At 38.5% G+C, this 23,759-nt stretch overlaps 1 protein-coding gene across 18 annotated transcripts in view; it reads left to right on the top strand.

Annotated features, from left to right (window-relative positions):
- The window catches only part of CCDC148 (coiled-coil domain containing 148), a 482,246-nt gene that overhangs the window by 201,181 nt on the left and 257,306 nt on the right, over positions 1-23,759 (top strand). For all 18 annotated transcript variants that reach the window (XR_009504110.1, XR_009504104.1, XR_009504105.1 and 15 more), the window contains one exon: positions 11,698-11,816. Coding sequence is in view for 9 of the 18 variants with exons in the window: in XM_059927159.1 (XP_059783142.1) it covers positions 11,698-11,816 (119 nt within the window). In the remaining 9 variants the exon portion in view is untranslated. The remainder of the gene's footprint in view (positions 1-11,697; positions 11,817-23,759) is intronic.

The raw sequence follows: 23,759 nt of genomic DNA, 5'->3' as shown, positions 1-23,759 counted from the left end.
ATGAACCACTATAGCCAAACACTTTACAAGAAGCCAGACCATTATGGTTTGATCACAGCTGAAGTGTCAAGTATAAGCAGGTTAAAAAAAAAACAAAACAGCTTCATTGCCTCCTTGGTGTTGCTCTTTTGTTAAGTTGACTGAAGAAAATAGTAACGATTTTGATTGTGATTTTTTTTTTTTTTTTTTTTTTTGCCTCTCAATATCTTATTTCACAAGAAGAAAATTTCCACAGGCTTCCAACATTGCATCTACCAACCTATCAGAATCTGTACCCACTCCCCACCTTCCCTCCTTTCACAATGCATTAAGTATCTGTACTCCTGTCTGTGGCCAGCCCCTTCACTTATGCACAGAATCCTATTCCCTCTCTCCTACTCAAGGTCATCCAAATCTCTCTCCCACCACCACTTCCCCCTTTTATTCTAGATCTTTCCTATTAACCTATAAATATACCATTCTCACTTGTATTTAGAAACACACTCTCCCTTGACCTCATGCCTCCCCCGTTAAGAAAATCTCACCATCCTGTAGCCTCTACACACTGTCCTCGCTTCATCCCACCCATTGTCTCTTGAGCCATTTTGTCCCTCGACTCCAGCAAAGCTGTACTTGTCAAGGTCATCAGTGATCTCCATATTGCTAATTCCAGGGGTCTGTTCTTAGTCCTCACTTTACTTGAACTGTTAAGATGGAAGTGATCACTGCCTCCTCTTTGGAAAACTTGATATTTAGCTTCTAGGAAGCCATCTTCTGTTCTTTTATCTCACTGGGTTCTCTTTCTCCATAAACTTGGATGGATCCTCCTCATCATTCTAAGTCTTGGAGTTCCCTGGGGCCTCGGTGCTCTAAGTATGTGTACTTTCTAGGAGATCTCAACCAATCCAATATACTTCATATGCCATTTATATGCTGACTCAAATTACCAATTAATATCTTTGGTCTAGATTTCTTTCTTGAACTGCAAACTCACACATCCCACTGCCTCAAATCTAATTTGACCCAAATGTAATCTCGTTTTTCTCTCCAAACCCACTCTTTCCCCGATATTCCTTTTCTCAACAAATGGAATCCTATTCTCCCAGTGCTCAGGCCAAAAGCCTTGATATTTTGACTCTGTTTTCCCCCCTCACACCCTATACTCACACCCTTACCTATTGTCATGAATAGAAGGCTCTGCCTTCCAAATCAGAACTATTATAAACCTCTTACTCTTCTAATTCATTTCTCTGCCTCCTCCCTTTCCCTTCCCTCCCTCCCCCTCCATCGATTTCCCACACAACAGGCAGAGTGATGCTTTTAAAAGGCATGTCAGATTATGTCATTCCCCGCATTACGCTCAATATCTCTTGGACTCATATCCTGCCACTTCCCCCATCACTCCTCCTGCTCCAGCCATCACAGCCTACTTCTTCCTCCTCGAACACCCTAGCACATGTCCCCTTAGCCTTTTGCACTGGCTGTTCCTTCTGCCTGGAAGAGTCCTCCCCCAGATGTCTGTATAACTCACTCTCTCACTCCATTCAGGGTCCCGCTCAAATGTCATCAAAGAGAATGTCTGTCCTTGACTACCACACTTAAAATAGCATCCTCCTTCCTTGTCACTCTGTCCATTTACCCTACTTTATTTTTTTCTTGGCATTTATCATTCCTCTGACATCTCTTTATTTATTTATTGACCGTCTTCTCTTTCTCTTCTAGAATGTAAGCCCTGTAAAAAGGGGGGATTTGTCCATTTTCTTCATTGTTTTATCTCCAGTGCCTGACACAAGGCACTCAATAAATATTGTTTGAGTGAGTGAATTTAATGAATGAGCAGAATACAACTGTACTTTGATGTTGAGATATAGAGGAAAATATGCCAAACTAGGAGGCCCTAACAAGGTGGATGACCTTGGGCAAGCTGTGTAGGCTCTGCAGGATTTTCCCTCCCCAATTGTAAAATGAGGTGTTTGAATTAAATGATTGCTAAAATCACCTCAGCTCTAAGAAGTCATGATTGACTGAGTCTGAGGTTTGATTACTTTTCACTTTTCACTCTCCCTGACACTTCAGGCTTTGAAATACAACATCCTCAGTATATATACTCCCTTTTTAATGAATAGTGAAAAGAGAGAAATTAAACAAGATTACAGACAAATTCATTTTAGCAATATCAACATATGACACGATCATTATGTAATACTTCAATGCCCAGACTGAAAATAGACCTTACTCCTAAAGAAGACATAACAGTTATTTTTAAATCCACCTGGCATTTCAATTAAGAGGGAGGTAACTAATGTGTTTACCCCAGAATACTTTCTTGGCTCATCATGCTCTAAGGACATAAGACTACATCACGGCAGAAAATAGCTATTGCCAATTCGAGTAGGCAGCTCTGCTATGGAAAAAAATGCTCACATAAGTGACCAAAGTGAAATCACCTAAAAGATTCATGTTATTTACTTACATATATAGACATCACCTACTTCCAAACAATTTATAATAAAGGCAGTAACGTTATTGTGGTAGATATCTACCCGTTGGGGCATATCTACTCTCCATCCTGCTTTGTGTCCCAGGGAGTTGTCCTATAGAAGGCTCCCTTGCCCTCTGGCTTCTGTTTGGGTTCAGTCAAAGTGGAACACTACAGATGAGGATGAGGGAGGAGAGTGAGGTTGGGAGAGCTGCTCCGCCAGCTCCTGGCCCTGCAGAGTTGTGTTGACTAGCTGTGTCCTCCACCAAAGGTCTCAGCCCCTGTCAGGTGGCCCTCCCCACGCAGCCTTCTCTGGCTCTGGGTAAAGCAGCATGGCTACTACATGATCCCTTGTGATTGCCCTGCATTCTAACCTTCTTTGTCATTGTCCCCTTATTACATTCTTCTGGATTTAACCTAATTTTGAGTGTGCCATCTGTTTCCTATTAGGAATCATTAAAATAGAAAATTAGTAAGAGAATAAGAGACAGAAAACTAAGAGGATGGGAATATAGTTATGTCAGCAAACCAAGACTAAAAAGGGGTGCTGTAATTGAACATGGTTAAAGTTAAAAGGAAGCATTCAGCTCTTATTTGCTAATAATAGACAACATCTAGCACATCAGGAGCTGGCAGGGGGAGGGAGGCAAACCACCCAGAAGAAAGCATTTTCAATAGAAGTTTTACTGAGTCTAAATCAACCCTTATATGATATTGTGTTAACCTTTATAAGGCCTATGGCATAAAATTAAATCATAGTTCTGTGAAACTTTTCTATAGAAAGTGAAAGTAATGCTGCATGCAAGGTGATAAAAAGTGAAAATGTTATATACAAGGATATACAGTATTTTTGTCATTTAATTTGATATGGGAATAGAGTTTTAAAACTTCCAGAATGAATAACAGTCATGTCCCTTAGATATTCCTTCTAAATTTTGATTCTTTTGGCCAGACTTTTAAAACATCCTTTTGTAATTATAAAGTCTTTTCTGTCCATTGTAAATAGTTTGGAAAATACAGTCAAGCACACAAAATACAATAAATATCACCCAAAATCCTAAACCACTAGCAAAAGATTAATAACAATGTTCATATATTCTTTCTTCTATATACACAAAGATTTTAATTTAACTAGATAATACTGCATATATTATTTTTAACCTGATTTTTTTCATCTATCAATATATCTTGCATATTTTCCTCTGTATTCCTACCACTTAATTTTTGGTGTTTGCATAGTGTTTCATTATGTGAATAATTGCATTTAACCAATTTCTTATTTGGTGGTGTTATATTATTTCCAATTTTTTTACCCTTTTAAGGCTGTAATGAACATACCTATATATAAATCTTTGCATATTAATTCTTTTTTTTTTTTTTTAAATCTCTCCAATTGTGTATTTTTTTTATGGAAGCATTAGTTGTTAAGGTGGTTCTTTTTTATTTTTTTAAATTTATTTATTTATTTTTGGCTGTGTTGGGTCTTCGTTTCTGTGTGAGGGCTTTCTCTAGTTGTGGCAAGCGGGGGCCACTCTTCATCGCAGTGCACGGGCCTCTCACTATCGCGGCCTCTCTTGTTGCGGAGCACAGGCTCCAGACGCGCAGGCTCAGTAGTTGTGGCTCACGGGCCTAGTTGCTCCGCGGCATGTGGGATCTTCCCAGACCAGGACTCGAACCCGTGTCCCCTGCATTGGCAGACAGATTCTCAACCACTGCGCCACCAGGGAAGCCCTGCATATTAATTCTTAAACTTTATTTCTTAATTCCGAAGGCTTTTGCTAGTTATTTCCCTATTTATTCTTCAGAAAGAGTATAACAATTTACCCTCTTACTGTAGGTAGATGTGCTCGTTTATCAGATTAGAGATTGGTGGCAAAAAAGTTCAAGTTTAGGACAATGAAAGTAAGTAGCTGAAATACAAATGGTCTGAAAGGAGATCCATTAAATTCAAATAACCAGACAGGATGGTGTAAAAACTGACTTCCTATTTTTAAAAACCAAAGAACTAGCTTTGATTTCTTACCCATGTAGAGAGTTTTCCCATCTTTGCATAAAGAATGCCCTGCAAAATAATTATTTTGGAGCCAAATTTTTTGCTCAGAAGCTTCAGCGTATCCTGGATTGAAGCCCACAGAGATCTCTATACCACGAAGTATAGAAGACATAATGTTGGCTGAAAGGTTCTGAGGATGGAAGTGACCAAGTGTCCACCTTTAGCCCAAAAAACCTTGAATCTGGCTTCCATGGACAATTTGACTTAGAGAAGTACCACACCCTTGTGCTCTTTTGGGATTAAATGTACCTCTGCACCCCACATGACTAAATGAATTGGTTCACTGATGTCTGTGGTCTGTCATTATTTTCTATCTGGATACTTTATTAATAGTTTTGGATTTATATGAATTGATATAAGAAAAGTACTGTGTGCAGTGTTGCCTTTCCATATTCTTTTCCACTGGAGTAGTTTATCTTGAACCTCTCATCTGCAAGGTGCAATATACTGGATACAAATAAATATTACAGTATAAGGCATGTTCCTTACCTTTCAGAAGTTCACACAAGTGTGTGAAAATTTACTTGGCAAAATACAGGTGATTGTCAAATAGATCGCATAGAAATAAGAGTCAGACTTCGGTTGGTGGTTGGTGGTGACTTTATGTGATACAAGCTCATCTACATGAAACACGTGGGGAAAATTTAAAGTAAAAGAATGACTCTTTTTAATGAAGAGGCCTGCTGTGTTTTCATGAGGAGCAACAACACTTTTTCTGTGGGTGCATATTCCGGGCCAAAAGTAGAAAAGGTGTGAGATGCGAGGAATTAGCTAAGTAAATGAGAATCTAGAGAATGGGATAAAAATCGCTCCACCTCAGTGGTTTATGAGGAAGGCAACTGGATATTCTGTACTTCATATTTCATGTATTTTGCATATCTGGTTAAGAATTATGACATCCTCCTGAATAAGTCATTAGAGCCTTTGGAATAATGACCTAGGAGCAAGGTACAGAAGACTGCTTGAAATCAGAGACCAAACTGTCTTCCTACTCTAATGCTTTAGTCCTAACTTTCTGGTTTCTATGTGTAAACAAGAAATTCTTCTTCCATGCAATTATAATTTTTGGACTGAAGGAATGAAAATAATTGAATGGTTATGTAATATTAGTCCAAGTTTTTTAAAATTAAACTCTGATATACTCTTAATACCATAAATGTCATGTTTACTAGTGGAGTTTTTAACTGGAGACAAATTGTTTGGAAGATTACAAAAGTAAGGTGGGATATAAAAATGATCTTAAACCCTCTGAAAAGATAGCACAGCATTACTTTGGCTCATAAATCTATACAGAGAATAGTTTCTTCAGTTTGTTTATACTTTTATTGGCTTAACTCTACCAAAATGAACAAAATGTGGGACTACGAAAGAGGACTATCCAGTACAAATCAGAGATAACAAGAGGAGATGGGGGATAATGAGGGCCCATTTTGGTTTTCAGAAAAGTAAGCTTTTTCTAGAAACCTTATCTGCAAGTCTAGAAGAGACAAGCTTTAAATTCACCTCTTACCCTGTGCCCTAACTTTCTGGTTCCTCTATCGTTGGAAAGTTATAAGGATCACTCAAAAAATCTAAACAGCAGTGTGTTTAAAATCTGTGTCTCAACAAATGTTCCAAAAGCCTAGTTAAATACTCTTAACCTTAACTTTAGTTTGAACCTTGCAAAGCCAATGTTTCATGACACACACTTCCTGCTCTTATTAATTGATGGAAGGTGAATGGAACTGTCCTTAGGGAAATGTTTTGTTCAGACTTTACCATCCTGCAAATAAAACTGCTGGCCTGGTTCCCATCCATAACTTTGTTATTCTCAGACCAGAGACCAGAAAGTGCTCCCACTCACCTAATGATGATCACTTAAGCCCTACTATGTGTTATTTACAATACAACATACTAGGGATACAAAGATGAATAATGCAGATCAATATGGAAAGTGTTATGCTAAGGATACATAAATAGTGCCTTAGAAGGTACACCTAATTATGTCTGGAGGAGAGGGGAAAGGAGGAAGGCTGAGAAAGCAATGCTACAATTGAGTCTTAAATGATGGACAGGAGGGATTTAGCAGGTAACAAGGCAGGGAAGAGCATGCCAGGCATGTAGTAAATGCCCAAATATATCAGTAACAATCCAGTGTTAGACCCTTCTGAAAAAGAATCAAGGAATACAAGACAGAACAAAGAAGGGAGGGTAATAAATCTTAATTAAGGATCACTGGTGTGCCAAGGATTGAGTGAACATTTTCTTTTTTTTTTTTCAAAATATTTTTGCTATTATTATTATTATTTTTATTTGTAATGAAAAGATGGAATTGGAGCTAGGAGCTCTCTCTCTCTCTTTTTTTTTTTTTTACTATTTATTTATTTATTTGGCTGTGTCAGGTCTTAGTTGCGGCACGTAGGATCTTTTGTTGTGGCATGCAGGATCTTTCGATGTGGGGCGCGGGCTCTTCACTGTGGCATGTGGGCTCTCTAGTTCTGGCGCAAGGGCTTAGTTGCCCTGCAGCATGTGGGATCTTAGTTCCCCGACCAGGGATCGAACCCGCATCCCCTGCATTGGAAGGCGGATTTTATTTATTTATTTATTTATTTATTATTTTTTAATATTAGGTTTTTTTTAACATCTTTATTGGAGTATAATTGTTTTACAATGGTGTGTTAGTTTCTACTGTATAACAAAGTGAATCAGCTATACATATACATATATACATATATCCCCATATCCCCTCCCTCTTGCTTCTCCCTCCCACCCCCCCATCCCACCTGTCTAGGTGGACACAAAGCACCAAGCTGATCTCCCTGTGCTATGTGGCTGCTTCCCACTAGCTATCTATTTTACATTTGGTAGCGTATATATGTCCATACCACTCTCTCTCTGGAAGGTGGATTCATAACCACTGGACCACCAGGGAAGTCCTACTAACATTTTCCCTAGAGGGTTCAGAGGAAGATTCAAGGAGGTGGCATTTGTTCTGGTCTTAATGGTAGAGTAAAATTAACAGGTGGAGGAGGAAAATGAAGTTATGCTGGTTGAGAAAACTGCAAAAGGCAGATAAACATGAAAGTGCATGATCACCTTTTCTATTTATGTTCACACTCTATAGATCTTTTCCAGTCTTGTAGCATCAAATAGCATTTGTAGCATTTTAAGTAGATATCTCCTTAATTTAGTCCAGTCCTGAATTCTCCATTGAGCCGCCCATCTGTACCTCCAGATGTTTATTTGGAATCTCTACTTAAGTGTCTTACAGTCACATCACTTGTTTAATGTTTAATACTGAGCCTCCTGACTTTCTTTTCCAAACCTATTATTCTTCCAATTTCCCATCTCAGTTATTGGTACCATCATCCAACCAGTTGCTCTAGCAAAAACCTAGGAATTATCCTTGATTCCTTTTAGCTTCAACCGCCGTGTCTAATCCTTAAATGAGCACTCTGACTCCACTCAAAAGCACATCTCAGATCTGAATAATTAATTTCCTGGATCCCAGTGATCATTTTTGCCATATTCTCTTTGGTCTCTGTTTCTCCTTTGCTCCTCTACTATCCATTCTTCACTCAATATAACCCAAGCTATATTTTAAAAATCTAAGTCACATTATATCACTCTTTGCTTTAAACTCTTCAATATCTTTTTTTGTTTTGTTTCTAGAACTAAATCTTTGCCTAATCACCTAGCCCCCATCCAGCTTGCCAAACTTACCTCCAGTCTTAACTCACACTACCTGCTCCACCTGTGCTGTTTTCTTCCCAGTTCTGAACATATGCAAGGTCATTCCCACTCAATACTGTTGCACCTAAAGCTCGCATTTCGGGCAGTGATCTCCCTCATCTCTTTCCATGGTTGTCTCACTCTCATCTTTCAAATTTTAATCCAAATGTCATTTAAAAATACGCCTTCTAATGGTTCTACACAGATTTTTCTAAATCATCACCATACTTATTTCCTTCTTAGAATTGAACATGTAATATTCTTTTCATTCATTTACTTGTTTATTTTCTCTCTTTCTGAAACTCCCAGCTCCATGAGGCAAAGGCCTAATTTTTCTTTAAGCACCATATCCCAAGTACATAGCACAGTATCTGGCTTAAAGCAGATGCTCAATAAGTATTTTTTGAACGAATGAATGCCAAAGTCAGTAGTTTCTTAAGACTGTAAATAAGGGTTTGTAGAATCAAATACAGAGACATTACATAAAATAAGGATTGAATTTGCTTTGATCGTTGGGAAGTCACTGGCAAGAGTAGTGAATTGGGGTGGAGGCAGAGGTAGGAATGTCATGGGTGAGGACTAAAATAAGAGATGTGAAATTGGAGAAGAATAGATATCATTGACTGAAAGGGAACAATGCAGGGTGTGGTGCTACAGTCTTGGGGGTCTAAAGAAAGTCCTTTAAAATTTTTGTTAATGGGTGAGATTTGTGTAGATTTTCATGTGAGGAGAAGGGAGCAGCAAAGACCAAGAGGTTGAAGTTACAGGGGAAAGAAGGGTAGGTGATGGAGTAAGGTTATGGAGATGGAATTGGGGTATAGGTTCTGGAGCCCAGGTGAGGGTTGCCTTGGAAAGAAGAAAGGACAGCACTTCCTCTGAGGAGCAGGACATGAAGGAAGGAATCTTTTAGGGTCTGCGTTTCCTCTGATAAAACCGAAGAAATAGAGGCAGGTATGGAGTTTAATTTAGTGAATGGGTTTTGAAATACCACCGTGAGCAATCGAGAGGCACTGGCCAGGAATTCATAGAAGGAATGCTGATTGTCAATAAAGATTCAGCTGAAACCATCAATTTGGTACAGTTGCTGTTGGAAATCCCAGGATAATCAATCACAGTTTCTACAGTCTAGTGGGAGAGAGGAGCAAGGATACTAATTAGCAAAGCCTGTAGTGAGGGCTGTACTAGAGGAATAAAATTATACGACTGGAACACAAAAGATGATGGGGAAGGGCTTGTAGGTTCTGGTCATAAGTTCGATGGCTATAATTGAAGCTTTTGGAATTGGAGCTGTTCTCCATAATGGCAGAATCCCGGAGGAGGAGGTAGCTCACTGGAATAGAGGAAGTCATGGGACTCTGAGTTGGCAGGTCAGAGGGGCTTCAGACTGGAGTTGCATAGGAAGGTAGAAGGAGTTGTTCTGGACAGCAAGTCCTGTGTGGCTGTGACTCACGTATCTGAATTCTCAATGAATGTTTGAGAATGATCTGGAAATCCACACATGCCAGTGATAAGGACACGTAGAGGGTGATATAGCCAGATGTTGTAAACATCAAAGGAAGAAGGCATTGTACATGAGAGGGACAGCATCAGGGTCTCAAAGTAGCCATTAACAAGGAAGAAAATGCCCGAATCATTCCGCAGCCTCCTGGTACATGGGACATCAGAAGAAAAGCATCCTTCACTCAGGAGAATTTCAGTCAAAACCATAAAGAGAGGGAAAGAGAGGGAGAGAGAGAGATTGATTCTCTTGCTACAGCAATGGCTGAGGATACCAGAGTCAAGGATGGAAATAATTGGTCCTGAGATGCCAAGAAGCCTCAGGTGTAATATACTTCTAGGGCCTGCACAGGACACTGCACCAGATGGTGTCAGTGATCTGAGGACACCGGCAACCTGGGGTTGGTATGCTTGTTGTCAAGGGACTGTCAGCAGAAGGACCACTGACTTCCCTCCAAGGTCAGTGCCGGGAGTAAGCAACATTGTTGGTCTGTCAGAACCCAGAGAAAAATGCCCTTTAATCCAATATCTGTTCTTGTGAAGTATCTTCTTTTTCCCTCTGATTATGCAAGAAATATATATTCATTGCCCAAAATAAGGTAACACAGAAACATACAAAGAGTAAAATAAAGATCACTTACAAACCCAGAGGGAGATAATATAATGGTTGTTAACATTTCCATATCTGGCACTAATAGAATGCCTTGGCATTTATCAGTTAGGACTCTGAAATATCAGTCAGTGTTTCCTTTTTCTCCCTTTCCTACCCTTTCTTTCACTTTCCATCTTGGTGTGCTACCTTTCTAGCTTCATCTCTGTTCTCCCTAGATTCCGATCTCCATCATCTGTGGAGTAGAATCACTTTACCTTGGAGCCATCAGTAACTCATTAAGCATTGAATGGATGCCACTGGTGTGACTGCTTGTGTTGCAAGCCCTGCCGCAGAGTTGCTATGGCTGTGGCCATGGTACTGGGATGCCTCTTTTGGTTCTCCCAGGTGTCAGAGCCCATGTTGCTGGGCAAGTCTGGAAACCACTTGGCTTTTCATATTCATTTCTCAAAAGAGAAAATGCCAGCTTGGGGATGAGGCTAACCCATACTCTACCAAAGCCCCTCTGCTGGTAGTCACTCACTGCCATTCACCATTAAGGTACTGTTTTTTACCAGCAAGAATCCAGTCTCTTGACCCAGACACAACGTGGCAGCCCAGAGCGGTTGAATGGTCCTCTGTCAATTAAACATAAACTTCAACTGCCCCATCACTAGGGGAATAATTGTTTTAGCCCTCTAAAAATAGCTTATGTGTGCTTCAGGTTTTCTCATTCTGCCTCCGTTCCCAGAAAAAGGAAGTAAAACATGCCTAGTGAGAACAATGCTTTCACCTTTTTGAGCCTGATAAATCTGTCCTTCATGTTACCACATGAGTCAGAACTACTATTTATCACAACCCTGCTAATTTTTTCTTTTCCTCCTTCCTCCCACCTATCTCCTGCCACTTCCCCAGAAGCATAAAGCTTTCAACATCCTGCTGTCCATTAGCATAAATAAACTCATGCTTTTAAAGTAAAAATAGGTATAATGCTATATTTGTTAAAGACTACATTACCATAAGAGGATAAAAATATTCTTGAGTAACAGGTAGATCATATACTTTAGAGACAATAACATGCTTTTATTGTGGTTCCCTGAAAGCCGATTATTTTAGCCATAGATTAAAACCTTAGGTCTCAGCACAAGTTACATTTCCACTTCAGAAACTGTTAAAACATGCAGTTTCTCCGGACATGTATTTTTGTGTTTTAACTTATTTTTTCTGTTGCCAATACACTGTAGGCAGATCTAAGAGATAAAAAAGATGAAGGGTCATTTAAATTCAATATTTGCTATATGAAACAATGGATAATGTTGTTATAACTTTGTTCCTTGTTTTTAACATACCTGTTGTTAATTTAAATTTTATGTGATATTTATGCAATAGATAAGAAAATACTGGGCTAAAAAAGAGCAGAAATGGCAAGAAATGGAAATGAGAGATCTTCATCGTCTGGATGAACTGAAGAAATTAATGGCTGAACAGTCAGTAAAAGACAGAGAAAGGTAAAAGAAAAAATTTAAATTGCGTGGTAATGGAATTCTTCTGTAATGTGTTAGGTGAATAGAGTTTTCCGTAATGTGTTAGGATAAATAACATCAGAGGGAGCATTTTTCTATACTTAATGTGTCCTTACAATATTTATGTTCATAAATGAATAAAATGATACTTATAATGTATTTTAAACTCTCATATTCATACATGAATCTCTAGTTTTCCATTTTGTTCCTTAGAGAGCTTCCTAGTTAAAATCCTCACAGAGGATTTCATAGTATTTGATTGCCCACTGTGTGTGTGAAATAATACTGGCTGCTGCTGTGACTTAATATTTTGACCCAGAAGGAGGAAACCATTATTCAGATAAAAAGTCATTTACTACAACTGAGGCTGAGGAAGACAGTACGCAATTATTCTGTGCTCTGTGGTATTCATTCTGGTATACTTAAGATGTACCCAACGGTATAGGAAAAACCTGAATTCTCTAGAATAACGCAATTTTAGAGCTGGAAAGGACATTTGAGATCAACTAATCCAGTTTCCTCATTTTATGAATGAGTGCACTGAAAAATTAAAATTGTTTTTCTCAAGGTTACTACATCAATCAGGGTCAGTGAGGAGACAGAGACAACATGGTAATTAGGATAGGGAAAGTTTAAGATAAAGAATTATTAATTCTAACAAAAAAAATCTCTGTTATATAAAGGGATAAAGAACTTTAAAGAATGCCCCAGGGCTGAAGGAGGGTTCTCATGGAAGGAACAAATTTGGAGGTGGGGCCCCCCCTCTCCGTGGTTGGGATTCAGACCTCATTGTAGAAAGTGTGGTTGTGGCCCACTGCATGGTGGAGAGGTTCTTGGATGGGCTCATCCAGAACCTGTTCCTAGTCACGGGGCAAGCAGGCAACACCCTACCTGCGTGCAGGAGACCGAACCTGGCAGTCAAGTGTTGCGATGCTTATGCCTGCAAGACTCAGTGGGAACCTGACCATGGGAGTACCTCTGAAATTTGATGGGAAACTGGCCACGGGGTGCAACTGAACTCCACAAACACCACTGGGTGTCCCCCACACATACTGCTGGTAGCCACGAAGCAGGAACAAGAAGGAGTAAACACTGGAACTAGGAAGGGAAGCCCCTTCCTTCTTCAGCATCCCTCCTGTACCCTTTTCTGACATGGCTAAGCATTGTACCAGCTGCAGAGAAGAAATAGTTACAGGGTCCATCTCTATTTTCATAGAGCAGACAATGAAGGGAGATTTGGAGCTGAGAGACAATAAAGTGGTAACTGGCATAGTTATCTAGTTCAGCTAGCTCCTGAGTAGATTTTCACAAAAGATAAATTAAAAATAGATCTTACATTTCATAACATAAATCACAACAAGTTTTCTTTACGGTTCGTCAGTGTAAAAAAAATTGCACGGAACTCTTTATACTTTCTGCTCAATTTTGCTGTGAACCTAAAACTGCTCTAAAAAATGAAGTCTACTAAACTAATGAAAATTGCATTTAGACTTATCGTAACTTAGGATGACATAACTATTTTACACAACAAGATTCACTTATATCTAGGAAGCTTCCTTTGTGACCCATGGGAATTATGTCAAACTCCAGTGACCAAGCTTGCAGAGTGAATCTGTGGTTCCACAAAGATGCCATGCAGTTCCCAACAACTTTCTGGATAAAATTCACATGATTTTCCAGGTATCTCAGGATTTATAATTGAGTTTAATCTATTATGAAGAAAGCCAAGAATATAGCAAAGCTAGGGCTCAAGGCTAAGAGATGAAACAACCAGTGAGAAATCAGTTAAACAAGCACAAACCAAGATATAGGAGGATACCAGAAGGCAGGCCAGGCCATGGGTCAGACAGAAACAAGCAGCTAAATACTAAAGGCAAGGCAAATGTGGGGGTCAAAAGGCTGGTTGGATAGTCTGAAACTACGCTGGGGAAACAAAAGAGAGACACAGGAATTAAAGGGGTAGGTAAAAAGGAACAGATGTGAAGTCCCAGCATCTAGGAGACATGCTTCTAGTAAAATCTGCCCTCATAGCCAGGAAGTTTCTTTGATTACAGAGTCATTTCATTTGTGTGTTTCTTGTCCCAGTAGTTATCAAGCTGACTCAGCCTCTACGAGGCTCTGTTTTGTCCTTTGTAAAATTGAAGTGGATAACTTTTGAGGGCTAAGTGAGCTATCAACTTTTAAGGGTTTATGATCTGTGTATTCAACTCATATGAAATGTAGATTCAGATAATTATGAATTCAACGCTTGCATGCCAGTGGGAAATCAGTGAGGAAGACCATTAAAATATCCAGATAATATATCAGAAAATAATTCTCAGAAAATTTTGGATGATATTGTAGATAAAAGGACAGTCCTCATTTTGTGATTTAGAGAGATGGTAATTTAACATGCAAAAATGCTGATAGCTTTTGCTTCTGACAAGAACCAGAAGTTGTGTTTATTTGTAACCATTGCTAAGAAATGTGGTTGATTGGTTAAAACGTTTTTTTCTACTACTGAAATACAATTCACAAATCTCATGTTTGATATTTTAGCTGTAGGCACATTTTTCTCATGTCAGAATAAGAAGGCTTGAAGCAATTTCCAGATCTGTTAAAAACACACATACACATAGCCTTGAGGGTTTGAAAAGTTCTGTTATCTCCTTTTTCTATTTTCTAATTCTAAGATTAAGTGTCTTGAAAACAATACTCGTAACTTAGCACATACATCAGGTTGAATCATAAGGAAATTCTATTTTTGTGGGTCAACAAATGGTTAAGTATTGGCAGTCTTATGAAGTTCAACATAATAAAGAGATATAGCAATTCCTTTTATTTATTAATTAGATTTCCCATCTCAATCCATTACAAGCTGTCTTTTGCCCTCATCACTTTTTTTAGAAGGTTAATTAATTAATTAATTAATTTTTGGCTGTGTTGGGTCTTCGTTGCAGGCTTTCTTTAGTTGTGGCGAGCGGGGGCTACTCTTCATTGCGGTGTGTGGGCTTCTCATTGCGGTGGCTTCTCTTGTTGTGGAGCACGGGCTCTAGGCGCACAGGCTTCAGTAGCTGTGGCACGTGGGCTCAGTAGTTGTGGCTTATGAGCCCTAGACCGCAGGCTCAGTAGTTGTGGTGCACGGGCTTAGTTGCTCCGCGGCATGTGGGATCTTCCTGGACCAGGGCTCGAACCCATGTCCCCTGCATTGGGAGGCAGATTCTTAACCACTGCGCCACCAGGGAAGTCCCAACCCTCATCACTTTTTAAAAATTGTTTTTGCCAAAATTTCCACGAGCCTCCTAATGCCCTATTTTCCTTTCTCAATATGCCAAAGAGGTTGAGACAGAAGACTCTAGAATCAGGTTGTGAACATTAGAATCCTGGCTCTATCCTTTATAGCTGTGTGACCTTTGGGTAAGTTATTTCACTTTTCTGTGCTTCAGTTTCTTCATCTGTAAAATGAAGACATAAATAGTATCTACGTCATAGGATTGTTACAAGGAGTAAGTGAGACGTTAAATAGAAAACACTGACAGCAGGAACATAGTGAATATTCATTAAATATAATGATTAGTATCAACTGACTTTTTAAAACATGAGACACCGTCTAACATAATTTGTTTTCAAAATATTTAAGTATTTAAAATATTTTAAATAAAACATGTAAGAATAAGGACACTCATAAAAAATAAAATGTTGGGAATTCCCTGGTGGCCAAGGGGCTAGGACTCAGCGCTTTCACTGCTGTGGCCCAGGTTCAATCCCTGGTCAGGGAACTAAGATCTCTCAAGCCATGTGGCATAGCCAACTAAATAAAAATAAAATGTTAAGGTTAAGGAAACAGTGCCCCTTGATCACTAGCCTCATGCAATCTCTCCTCTAGAAGTTCTCTCTGTTATCAGTTGTTTAATACATATACATACAAACTATCTATATACACCTACATAAAAAATGTGTTTAAGAACAACAACAAAGACCCAATACATTTTACAATATAATACTATTGTATTCGCTCCAGTTGCCATAACAAAATACCATAGACTGGTGGTTTAAACAACAGAGATTTATTTTCTCACAGTTCTGTAGGCTAGAAGCCCCAAGATCAAGGTACCAGTATGGTCTGTTTCTGGTAAGAACTCTCTTCCTAGCTTGTAGACAGCTGCCTTCTTACTTTATACCTAGAAGGTGGGAAGAGAGACAGCAAGCTCTCTGGTGTCTCTTCTTATAGAGCACTAATACCATCATGAGGGCCCCACCCTCATTACCTCATCTAAACCTAATTATTTCCCAAAGGACTCATCTCCAAATACCATTACATCAGGGTTTAGGACTTCAACATATGAATTTTGGAGGAACACCATCAGTTTATAGCAACCATTTGTGTAAAAACAAACAAACAAAAAACCGACTTATGTATGTACAAATTACCTGTTCATTATTAACTACTATTTATTGTTTGCTGCTAGCATATAAGGCTTTTGTGCCAATTAGAAAAGGTGCCCCTTTCCAGGGGCAAAGTACATAGATCCCCTACAGGAAGTAGACAAATTAGGAAAAGACAAGACGCCCCTTCTGAACCATGGCACACAGCTTGACAAGCAGAGGCAAAGCTGGACATCATACCCCCTTTTTACTCCTGGTTGAGTATCACATCTGCAAAGCACAAACTTCAGAATGGGTATCCCTGCAAATAGACCTACCTAATTCTTTAAAAATATTATATATTATCCATGTTTCTTCTAAAGTTAAGCCATCTGGGATTTCTTTTCATGAAAGATTGGAGCAAAATGTCTGACTTTCATATTTTGGTCTAAACTGATAGACAGGTATCACGACACCAAGTATTTAATGATTCATCCTTCTGCACTGATTTGAAATGCCACCCTTTATTATATATTATACTTCTAACTGTGCTTTTATATTAATATGGGCTCTTGATTAGATTAAATAAAAACTGATCTATATTTATATTTCTACATCAGTACCATGCCGTTTTAATTATTCTGTTTTGCTATCTGATAGTACAAGGGTTCACTCATTGTTCTTTTCAAAAATATATTAGTTATTATATCAAATTTCAATGCAAAAAATCAACAGATTTTGAAATTTTGTTAAGGAGAGCTGACATATATGCCAAATTTAATCTCTAATCTAGGATCATCCTTCCAGAGTAGCTCTCCAGTTCAAGTCTTCTCTTAGGTTCTTTAGAAGATTTCATAGTTCCCCCCCCCCCACCCCTCTGGTGAAGGCCTGGAAATTATTTTGGAATAAGTAGAAATGAGTGACCAAGAAGCCGATTATAAATTTTCTTTAGTCGCTATGTGAGAAAAGTGTCTGAACTAAGAAGTGGCAGTGGGAATGCAGAGGTGACAGATGCTTATAAAGTATTTAGATTAGGTAAAATATGGTGATTCATTTCACTAGGGATGGTGTTTGAGGGAAGACAGAGGAAGAAACATGATTCTGAATATTATTGAGCTTTTTCTGTCCTCTTGGGTTGAAAGCTTTTAGTTATTTTGTTTTCGATCTCTTTTATTTTCTAATAAATTCAATTGGCTATAGGTTTTTATTATCTGTATATCTTTGGCCACTTTCTACAAGGCTTGAAATATGTTTTTATTATTTAATTTCTAAATAGTTTACGTTTCATTTTTGATGTCCTAACAATAAATTGGTAGATATTGGGGTGCTTGCCAAAGACAAGGTTGATGGTAGATTTCAGTTTCTTCTACTTTTCTATTTTCTGTCTTTTCATAAAAATATGCAAAAATTCGGCGTGATTTATGGGAAGCTACCAACACTGCTACTTTTAATGTATTAAAAAACTCTTTATTGAAGAATAACTCATATATCACAAATTCCCCTCTTTTAAATGTACAATTAAGTGATTTACACTTATATAAAGTACATTTATATAATTGTACGACCATCACAATAGTCCAGTTTTAAATCATTTACCTCACCCCCAAAAGATTTTCATACCTATTTGCATTAAGTCCCAATCCCACTCCCAGCCCCAAATGACCACTGATCTATTTCTTACTCAGTAGATTTGCCTTTTCTAGACATTTTATATAAATGTAATGCATCTGAGTTCTTTCCCTTAGCATAATGTTTTTGAGGTTCATCCATATGCTAGCATGTATCGTTCGTTTTTTTCCTTTTTACTGATGAATAATATTCCACTTCAGCATTACTTTTTAAGTCTGTTTTGCCAAGGCAATATAGTTTCCTTTCTTGTTGGTAAAAGATTAATATTAATATATGCAGAATGGTTAAAAAAAGGAAGTTTTAAAATTTATGTAAAGTATGATTTTATAAAAGACTTTAATTTGTACAAAGGTCAAATAAATATTCACTCACATTATCCCAAATATATGAAGAATAGTAACTGATTTCAACTTTTTTATGAGTCCCCTTCCTGTAGGGTAGTGAAGAAAAATGGAAACTTTTAAAATTAAAAGTATCTCAGGCTCTTTCATTTCTAAATGGTCTCATTTCAGATTATCTCTGTCTCTTTGGGGGGTAAGGTAGAAACTCTGCTGGAGGTCAGACAACCTCCCCCAGTAGAAGGGTGGGATGGCTAGTCAGCCTGCAAGTTCTGATGCCCCTCAGGGTCCTCATTACCCTCCACAATTTCACCTCATCCCTCCACCTCCCCAGGGTACAAGGCAGTGCTATCCAATAAAAATATTATGTGAATCACATATGTAATTTAAAATTTTCTGGTATCTACATTTAAAGATGTAAAAAGTAGCATGTGTAATTGATTTTAATGATACATTTTATTTGACCTGATCTATCCAGAAACATTATTATTTCAGTATGCTGTCAACATAAAAATTATTAATGACACATTTTACATTCTTATTTTCATACTAAATCTTTGAAATTTACTGTACATTTTACACTTTCAGCACATTTCAGTTTGAACTAGTTACACCTCAAGTGCAGAATAACCTCATGTGGTTAGTGGATCCGTATTGGCCAGTGGAGGTGCACAATAAAGCTTAGTGGCCTCCTAGCGATGGGGGGTTGAGTGACTGATCTACCTGCAGATTCTGACTCCCTTATAGAATTGATATCATATTTTATATAAATTTTGAACCCTGCTTTTCTCATCATCTTGTATCTTTCAAGGTCTTCACTGCCCTTACCAGTTTGTCCTTGGTATTGCTTGTCTTTGGGAATAGGCCTTGGTCCTCAGGTAATCTGCTGGTAACATAACTGGATCCACTGAGCCTTAGGATGCTGGTTAATATATATGCTGCTGCTGACTACACACCCTACCATTGCCTCTGGTCCTGAGGTCCCCTCCTCAGGTCTTGCCAGCCCTGGTTTTCCCAGCACATGGCTTATACTTCCAGCAAGACCTTGCACAAACCATGGGAAACAAATGTTCTCTCATGTAATCTCTAAACACCTCCCCTTCCTACGTCATGCTGGACAGGATGCCATGCTAAACGCAGGGCTTCCCTGGGGGACATTTTTTACCAGGAAAGTGGGAAACTAGCCCCATGTTCTTGGACTCTCCCATAGCTATCTCAGTGTTTCTAATAAACCCCTAATAGTTACAGTTAGGGTTACAGTTACAGTCTAATAGTTACAGTTGATTCACTAAGGGGTAGAAAGTGATGAAGCTGGTATCTGAGAACTTCACCTACTTCTCCTTCCACACTAGTGGAATGGCCAAAGGGAAACATGATATCCAGGAGAAATAAAATAGATGAGGTTAATATTTTCAAAATGTTGTCGCTTTAATATCTATATCAAGAAAAAGTCTAGAAAGAAACATAAACCTACGATAACAGATTTTTGTTTCCAGGTAACGAAATGAAGGACAGTTTTGATTTTCTTCTTTATATTCCTGCATTTTCCAAAATTTCCACAATGAGCATAAATTTCTGGTAGTAAGAAAAAACCCACAGTAGTTTAAAAAATAATAAATAAAACATACTTTTCTATTTTCATTGATTGTTTGGCTGTGGGCTTCAAATTGGTGGGAAAAGTAGGAAGTAATGGGAAATGTATAGAAGTGAATATATGAATCCAAATACAAGAGATTTGTAGAGATTGCTCTACAAGAACAGTGATATTGTAGATATCAAGGGAATGGGCACTGTTTAAAAAGGAATGCCCCACAAATGTTACCATGGCAAACCTGGAAGAATCTACAATGTTGCCCAGCATGCTGTTGATATCATTGTAAACAAACAAGGGCAAGATTCTTGCCAAGAGAATTAATGTGCCTATTGAGCATATTAAGCACTCTAAGAGCCAAGATAACTTCCTGAAACATGTGAAGGAAAATGATCAGAAAAAGAAGGAAGCCAAAGAGAAAGGTACTTGGGTTTAACTGAAGTGCCAGCCTGCCTCCACCCAGAGAAGCACACTTCGTGAGAACCAATGGAAAGGAGCCTGAACTGTTGGAGCCCATTCCCGAGGAATTCATGGCATGATGGGTGTAAAGAAAATAAAAAACCTGGACTGTAAAGAAAAAAAAAAGCAAACACATTTGCATTCAAACACACACACACACACACACACACACACACACACACACGCACACATGCACACCACACACCACACACACATACACACACACACACACCCCTGCTTGGAGAGAAATGCAAGCTTTTTCCTTACAGAGGATTCTTAGAATTGATAAACTCCCCCATGAATATAAAGTTTCACCTACATGACTTCCCTGAACAATTTCAGCGAGGGTATAGCATTGGGCAAAGAGAAATTAGGAGCACTTCTACAAGAAGTGGAATCTTCTCAAGAATCCAATAGATGATTTGAGGCCCATACTTCAGAAAGTATGGAAAGAACTCTGGTACACTGGTTCTCAAATGTTGCAGCACTTCAGAATCTCCTGAGGATTTTCAAAAACTGTTGCGGCAGAAATCCCATTGCCAGGGATTCTGATTTAATTGGTCTGGGGCCTGACCTGGACCATCAGGACTTTCGAATGCTTCCCAGGTGATTCTACTGTAGCAAAGAATGGAAATCCTGTTCTTGTGTTACATTAGCATTGACCAATGAAGTGCTTAGAGCCTGTACCTTCTATTTGTTGGCTGTGCCCAGCTTCAGTTTTCTGGTTATAAAATGATATCCAGAAGAACTCCTTAGCCAAGTTAATTTGCTTTTAGAAATCTTTAAAATTACCTTCTAGAGCATATAGTTTAAAACATTTTTAATACGCTAAAATTATTACAAAGGAGGTAAATGGAAAAGGCAGGCTATTTATGGAAGGCCACACTTATATCCATCCTTATAGAAACAATAATTGGCAAATACAGAAAAAGGAAGGTATATGTTAGCTGCAAGAGAGCTGAACTGCAGAAAAGTTAGAGACTGAACATTTGAACAAGGATTTACAAAATGTCCTAATGACTAGGGGAGCCCATGCATGGAAGGGTGATCTAATTTCTGCTCGTTTACTCTGCAAATTTCAATAGTAATGGGAAACAATGATGTTAAGGAAAGACAAAAAATGAGATATGACCATTATATGTCCTTACTTTCTACTCCTCCCTGTGTGTATCTAACATAAAGAATACTTGGTAAAGAAAGTTTTGGGAGACAATACAAGTATGTGTAAAATTACTCAAAAACAAAAGAAACATAAACATCACAGAACCATCACAGCTTACAGAACTACGCGCCGCAGTTACTAGGGCTGTGCCATTGGCCCCAACAGGCCCCAGGAGGAAGGCTGTGCATTCAGAGTCCTGCTGGAAAGAAAGAAAGAAAGAAATACTGTATGTAAAAGAAGAGAGAAAGTTTAGCTTCCATCAGTGGGTGGGAAAAGAAGGCTCTGGGGAAAGCCATCAGGAGATCAAATGACAAGGAAGCAGGAAGACCAGAAAAGGGCTCTGAGTGAAGAATCAGCGAAATTAGATAATACCAGGTATAAACATTGTGGTAAAAAGCCAAGCAAAAGTGTATGCTCTTATGTCTATTTTGAAGACTGCTATTTCTGTTACCTGAAAAGGGTACAGATTCTCGCGTATGTGACCAAAGGAACAACTCCATGTTTTCTAAAAGGCCTAGAGAACGCGTAGCGAGTGCCCCTCCTCTTTCCCTTTGTGTTAGTCATTTTGGCGAATTACTGGAAAATGGTAGTTCCAGCCGAAAGGCCACAAACCTGTTTAGCAGTAACAAACACTAGTTTTTAGTTATTGTTTCCGAAAGGCGTTTTCCTATCTTGTAAAACAAAGATTTGATGTTGAAGATGGAGGTGACCGTTTGGAAGGAAGAAACTAGAGCCAGCTGCCTTCCTAACACTAAATTGGCTTTCTTAATCTAGTGTGTGTTTTTGGGTGCTTGCCAACAGCAGAGAATTGTCAGTTATTGCATTTTCTAAGTAGTAAAACCAGATGTTTCTCTGTATTTTCATCTTTTCTTAACAATATGCAAAATTCAGCATGTTATATTAGAAGACATTAGTACATTTAAAGTGGGTCCACAGTCTAATCTTTGAGATTTTGAAAGAACATGTTCAGTAAAGTGACTTCAACAGAAACTTTACAAACATTTGTTATGTTTTTGCTTCTCAGCATGAGATTCCCCCGAATTAGTGGGAACGTTCTTGTTCATTAAATCTCTGCCAACCAAATCCCCATTCCAAGTGGTTGTGCTGAATGATGTCGACCAAGGGTCACTGTGAGGCACTAAGCAAACATAGTTCCTAGAAAGACTGCTGTTCTGTTCTTTAAATGATATCATAAAAGTTTCACAAATTAACATTCGTTTAAAAGGCTGCAAGAGACCCCACTGTTAGCCAACATGCTGTCTTATAACCCACAGAGGTAATTTTGTCTAAAGAAAAACAATAATAACATGTAGAAGCTGCTCATCAGCGTAATATAACTGACTATGGCATGTGTGTATATGTGTGTCTATGTTTTCACATACTGGGGCATTGATACACAGATCATTTGGACATAATCATAGTACTCCTTGAATGGATCTTAGCTGAGCAGCATGATCAACAGAGGGAGGCTAAGAAATTTATGGACAAAGCATAATATGTAGTGTCATTTTAATGTGAAAATGAATAAACAAACTTGTGCCATGGGCAGACGGAGCACCAGCTGGGCAGGGATGGCTCAGCCGGTTGTCATTCTAAAGGTCTCGGACAGCGATTTATCTCCTGAGTTACACAAGTCCAGCTTCAGGTCTGTGGCCCTTTCCAAACCACAGGCAATTGGAGAGTGCCTTTTGTATAGTAGTTTGGACTGCTTTTACTTTAATGTTTACAACCTTGATTTTTGATTTTAGAACTCTTTGCTCATTAAAAAAAAAAGCTACTGGATTTCTATTATATGCCAAGTTGATCTGTCTGTTGCAGTTACTTGTTTAGGACATAAAATGAAATGTCAGCAGGTATGTGTTTGGTAGAGGGCAAGCAATATTCAGAAACCCTTTATAATACATTTTTAATACAAAATGAGCATTACTGCATCCCTTTAGTGCCCACCATTATTTTTTTTCATATGTATATGTCAATGAAATGATCACAGATGCTATAAGTCCAAATAGAAGAGCTATGTTCTATGGTATTTTCAAGATTAAGTTATCTCATATTCTCTTCCCCAGGAACACACACTTTTATCTTGGTCCACAGATATTTGAAAGTTTCTCTTTGGGCATTGGGATGTTTTGAAACTGCATTACCTTTCTCCCATTCAGCATTTATACTAATACGTAGTGGTAGATGATTTGCTGTTCCTCTTCTGCAGCAAAGGGATGCTGTGTCCTCCAACGCCCCACACAGTATTTGGAGTAAATACTGAGTAAAGTGGGGCAACCACTTTGTATGTTATTGATGTCTTTATCACCATCCCCTTAGCTAGGGAGTTTTACTAAGCACTTTCAGGTAATTAAATAACTTTTAGGCATAAACTTTAGGAAGATTTTATAAAGCTGCAGGGCTAG

The sequence above is a fragment of the Balaenoptera ricei genome, chromosome 7 (assembly GCF_028023285.1).
Source record: "Balaenoptera ricei isolate mBalRic1 chromosome 7, mBalRic1.hap2, whole genome shotgun sequence".
Taxonomy (NCBI): domain Eukaryota; kingdom Metazoa; phylum Chordata; class Mammalia; order Artiodactyla; family Balaenopteridae; genus Balaenoptera; species Balaenoptera ricei.
The sequence above is the reverse complement of the archived record's forward strand: the minus strand, read 5'-3'. Positions and strand labels throughout refer to the sequence as shown.